Source organism: Geospiza fortis, unplaced genomic scaffold (assembly GCF_000277835.1).
Source record: "Geospiza fortis unplaced genomic scaffold, GeoFor_1.0 scaffold148, whole genome shotgun sequence".
In the NCBI taxonomy this organism is placed as follows: domain Eukaryota; kingdom Metazoa; phylum Chordata; class Aves; order Passeriformes; family Thraupidae; genus Geospiza; species Geospiza fortis.
The window spans coordinates 19,834-25,476 of NW_005054655.1; the positions used below are offsets into that span (position 1 = coordinate 19,834).

At 50.8% G+C, this 5,643-nt stretch overlaps 1 protein-coding gene across 1 annotated transcript; it reads right to left on the bottom strand.

The window, feature by feature from the left end:
- Positions 1–204: 204 nt before the first annotated feature.
- On the bottom strand, positions 205–5,629 carry LOC102039044 (homeobox protein not2-like). The gene is made up of 4 exons (XM_031064916.1): positions 5,510–5,629; positions 3,525–3,546; positions 2,784–2,992; positions 205–1,992 (listed from the first exon to the last, which is right to left on the bottom strand). Exons 1-4 carry the CDS (start codon positions 5,627–5,629, stop codon positions 1,834–1,836), a joined length of 510 nt encoding a protein of 169 aa, XP_030920776.1. The 3' UTR covers positions 205–1,833.
- Between the last annotated feature and the right edge of the window lie 14 nt (positions 5,630–5,643).

The window sequence follows — 5,643 nt, forward strand, 5'->3', positions numbered from 1 at the left end:
CAGCAACCAGCCCAGAGATAGTAACTTCCTTCATCCACTTCGATATGGGGTCATCAATCAATTAAAAAAAGATCTTTCGTATATATTTTGTCCAAAATAGTTTATTAAGAAAAAACCCCTCAAACTCTTTTAAGAAAGATAAAAATATATTTGGTTGTTTTGGTTTTTTTTTGTTACTAATTTCAGTTGAAAATTAAAGTGAGTACCTGGAAATTTTTCCATCTGTTCTTTGTTTTTACACTCATTCCATCTCTTTTTAAAATTGACTCGATTTTTATTAAGAGACAAAGCAAATAAATAAGTGATACATATTAAGGCAAAAAAAAAGGTATTTCTATAAATAACAATGTAAGAGTAAAGTGATATACAGTGTTCTAGGTCAGAAAGAGACAGAATAAATTATCCTGAGCTAATGGGCTGTGGTCACTGCCGTAGGAAGGCAAGGTGACAGCCTGAGTCCTTAGTCCTGGCCCCCCAAAGCCCTCCCTACCCCCAAAAATCCAGCTGTTAACTGCATCAGGCTGCTCCAGATGTGCTGGGAGCACTCCAGGTGCTGTGTCCCAGGGCACCTGCAGGGATAATGAGGAGAGAACAGAGCAGCTGCCTGTGTCTGGGCCACAGTGGCACATCTGGCCGCGGGGCAGGGGGTGTCTGGTGCAGCAGCTGAGCTGTTGGGGCTGGTTTTTACTGCAGCCTCCAGCCCTGCACCTCGGCCAGCTCCGGGGCTGCCTCCTGCAGCAGCAGCACACACACACACACACACTCTGGGCAAGGACAGCAGTGCCAGGGGACACACACTGCCGGGGCTGGACCCATGGGGAGCCAGGGAAAAGGCACAGATACAGCAAGGCACCGACAGGAGGGGGCACTTTGCTGCAGGGCAGGGGCAGACCCTGCTCCTCGTGTCCAGGAGTCTGAGCCTGGCAGCAAAGGGCGTCCCTGTTTGGGGTATTCTGGTTGTGATTGATCTGAACCTCAAACATGGGAGGCAAGCTGAGAGGAAGAAGCGATCAGGGAGATTCTCTTCCTTCCTCCTTGGAGCACACGGCCACACATGAGTGACCCTGGTTTGAAATGCCCTTGTGCTCAGAGGCATCAGAGACAGCATGCCATTGCCTGCCCAGCATCACAGGCTCTCTGATTGTCACCCCAGCATCAAAGTCACCCTCTGATTGTCACCCCCACACCAGAGAAACCAGCAATTGTCACCCCAGCACCAGAGACACCAGCAGATTGTCACCCCCACATCAGAATCACCCTCTGATTGTCACCCCGGCACCAGAGACACCCTCTGATTGTCACCCCCACATCAGAATCACCCTCTGATTGTCACCCCGGCACCAGAGACACCCTCTGATTGTCACCGCCACACCAGAGAAACCAGCAATTGTCACCCCAGCACCAGAGACACCCTCTGATTGTCACCCCAGCAGCAGAGACACCAGCAGATGGTCACCCGAACACCAGAGACACCAGCAGATTGTCACCCCAGCACCAGAATCACCCTCTGATTGTCACCCCAGTATCAGTCACTCTGAGTCTCACCCCAGCACCAGAGACACCCTGATTGTCACCCCAGGCTCTCTGCTGGAAACTGTTTGTGTGTCCTGGTGCTTCATGAGCAAACAGGAGATCACCTGCCATCGAGTGATGATGAAGCCCCAGGAATTACAGCACTTGGCTACCGAACAGCAGCCAAAGAAACTCGGGGGGTTCCTTCCAGCCAGCTGCAGTTTAGTCCTGTGGCTCCAGCTCTCAGATCAGTCTCACTTGGACCAAAGCAGCCCAGACACGTCCCCAGGCACCAAAAAGCAGCCCAGTCTCATGGGCTGTTCAAAGCTCCACGTCCACAGGGTCCTCCTCGTGCTCCTTGCTGTCGGTGGAGTCGGCGCTCGCAGGCTGGATCACCCCGAACTGAGACAGCTTTGCCGCCTTCTGCTCCATGCTCTGCTTCCTCCACTTGATCCTCCGGTTCTGGAACCACACTTTCACCTGGATGGGAATGGCACAACAGCTTAACCCGAGGGCTCCAGGAGCCCTTTTCCAATTCATGTGTTTCTGACGTGGGTATCCCCAAAAAGCAGAGTTCCTTAAATGGGGACATGCATTATTCCCTGAGGGAATAGTGAGTGAGAACAGGAGGAGGTGAAACTACAGAGGGCAGAGCAGTGATGGGGAAGGATAAGGGGACAGCAGCTGCACTGAGAAGGCTCTGGCCAGGGAAGTGAAGGAAGCAGCTCCCTAAGGAGCCCCTGAACCCATCCCCAGGACTGCAGTTGCCACAGGGCATGATGAGACCCCCAATAATTATCCATTGTCCCCCAGAACTGGCCTTGTTTTGCTCTCCCTTTTTCCCAGCTGCATTTAGATCCCACTGTGGAAGATCACCCGGCTCCTTCTTTCCACACTAAACAAGCAGTTTACTGTGGGAGGAGCAGGAACGCACAGGGCAGAGCAGGGAAGTAATTATATCGAGTGTCATAAAAGGACACTTGAAACAGACTCCAGAGGATCGTGACAATGCAGACACAGCAACCAACCCAGCTCGAACTCTAACGCACAGCAGGGTTGTGCTCCTGAATGCTTTTTGTTCCACTTCGTGGATTCAGAAATCTTATCCAGAAACCATCCAAACTCCAGGCACATCTCTCCAATGTCACCTGGCAGCAGGGTGTCCCACGGGTCACTTTGCACCGTGTGTCCTCCCACCACGGTTCCCAGTGGGAAGGTCAGCACAGAGCACCCCAGGATCAGTCGCACAGCTCAGCTCCCCCATGCCTTACCTGGGTCTCTGTGAGATGCAGCGTTGCAGCCAGGTCCACCCTCTCCGTGCCCACCATGTACTGCTGCTTGAGGAACTCCTGCTCCAGCCGCTCCAGCTGCTCTGGCTTGAAGACCGTGCGCACTCTCTTCATCTTGCAGGGCCCCCCCGACCTCCAAGGCCCTGCAGGACCCAGCGGGGTGGTCCCCACACAGTGAGACAACTCCAGACCTGCCAGAAAGCAGCAAAAATTGAAGGGGTCTGCACTAAAGGAGCTGGAGAAAGTAGCACCAAACGCAGCAGGGATGTCAATGCCCTGTCCCTATCCAGATAATCTCATCCAGGCTCCTTCTCCCATGAAAAGCTGGAGTAGAAGAACTTTTGAGGGCCTGTTCTGTGGTTTTACCCTCAGGGTACACCATGGACAGTCCTGGACATGCAGCCAGAGGCAAAGAAATCAGCACTCAGTGAGGTGGGCAGGATTTGACCTTTGCCTGCACAGCACCTTTGTAACAGGATAATAAATTGCATACAGAGCTGTAGAACACAAAATCCCACTTCTGTCTCAAAAACCCCAAAACCACAAATGTTCAAAGTCTGGGGGAGTTGACCCCAGACTGGCCCCTGGTTTTCCCCTTCCCTTGGCACAAGGGGCTCAGTGTCCAGGATCCAGCTCTCATGCAGGACCACATCCTGCACCTCTGCTCCCCATAAAGTTCCCAGGGGTGATGATGATTTGGCCGGACTAAGAAGTGTATCTGACCTGTCTGGTCTCCAGCTGTGGCCTGAGGATAGCCGTAATTAGCATAAATTAACATACAATCCAACACCAGCACTGCCACTGGCACCTGACTGAGAGCAGGTCTCGCCTTCCCCAGCCCCTCATCCTCCCTGCTCACTGCAGGGCAGGTCCTTGAAAATCCCTTCCCAGCCCAGCCACTGTGACTCCAGGCCCAGGTGATCGCACTGCAGAGCTCCTCCAGGGCTCCCAGCACGGCCTGAAGGGTTTAGGAGCCATAGGAGCCACGGAAGGCCAGCACTGATGGCACCGCGGCTTCTCCAGCGCCAGGTTCACTTTAACATAACCCACTGATTCCAACCAGCGGGATTTTCCCTGTGGAAAGCACCGAACAGCTCTGGCAGGATCAGAACATTAATGTCCCCATCTCTGCTGTTCCTAAATATTGTGGCAAGCCAGGTTTCTCTAGCTTTTATGGAAATACTGCACATAATGATCCCCATTCACACCTGCTACTTATCTCTTCTTTAATGACTGATCTTGTCACGTTCTCCAGGCACAAACCCGCACCTTGACCTACTTATTTTCATTAATTGGGTGCAAGTTCTGCGTGTGTTTAAGGATTTGTGGGATGGAGACCTGACAGCTTAACAGCCGTAATTGCACTTTAAACTATTTTCATCATTAGAATCTTTTCACCCATCACTTTTTGTTTCTATTTTAACACTGGAATAATAGCAAGTGTAATTTCCAACATGAAACGCTGAGTGGAAATCGCTCTGCAAATTGTTTAACTGTGTTTTCATACCTGGAAGTTTGATAGAATACAAAGATTAACACAATTCTGCAGATGCTGTCTCGTGAAAGAAATAATATATTAAATAGTTGTGCTAAGTACTTAATAAAAGATCAGCAAATGCTTTTGGTGTCTGAATATTGTAGCATCAGGTTCAAATTGGAGTTCTTTATACACAGGGAAACCTGGCTGCAGGTTTTGCCTGGACAACAGCAAGATCACGCTCTGAATGCTAAAAAGGAATGCTTCAAGAAAAATACTCTGAATAGAGATACTTTGTTAAAATCACTCGGTCGTTGTCCTTATAAAGTTCCAGTGAAATAGATCCTGGCAGATCAGGCGGTATCATCCACCACCACGGTGCAAATTTTACCCACAGATCAACAAAAAACATTTTCCTTAGATAAATCTTCGCTAAAAACATGCAGTTTGGAGGGCCAAGTGCTGCAAAACACTTGGCAGTTTCACTTCTGTGAGTGAAAAATTGCAGGGAAAGCAAAATTAGAGAGGGATGAGGGCAAATTTGGGAGAAGAGGGACCCACACAGCAGCAGGGGTGAAGAAATTAATTTTTGGAGCGAGACTTTGGGAAATTACAGCAGGTTTTTGATTAAAACTCTGGCAGTGAAGTGCCTTTCTGCTATATGGAAGGAGAAATAAATGCCAGCGTGTGTAAAGTCACCCGTAAAATCTCATGGAATCACAGACGGCTTTGGGTTGGAAAGCTCCTTAAAGATCATCCAGTTCCCACCTCGGACACCTTCCACTAGCCGAGCCACTGCAATACTGGTTTTAGCTCTGCCCTTTACTATTGCACCTATTCCAAGTTTCTGGCTCCATCTCAAATGCAAACAGTGGGTTTGGATATTCTGCACCAGGTTCTGGACTGGGAACTGAATAGTGAATTAGGAAAATCCTGCAGCATCTTCAGGAATCAACCACAGGCTCTTTCTTTGTCAAACTGTTCAGAGACATCAGGTGTGTTAGAAACTCCCTCGCAAAATAAACAAATAAACAAAAAACCCCACATAAACCGTTCATTTTTGGTCTCGTTATATCGATCACCTATAGAGGGGGAAAAAACTCCAAGGAAAGTTTTCCCTCGTCCCTGTCCCTGTCCCGCAGCCCACCGCTCCAGCTCGGGGCCGCTCCAGAGGCTGCAGGGATGAAACCACAGCGGCAGCGGGGATCGAAGTGCTCTGGGGTGACCCCACCCCGTTATTCCCCGCTCGGGCGCCGGCCGAGCGCCCGGCGCTGCGGTCCCGCATCCCGTCCCGGTGCGCGGCATCCCCGCCCGTTGCTCCGGTCCCGCATCCCGTCCCGGTGCGCGGCATCCCCGCCCGGCGCT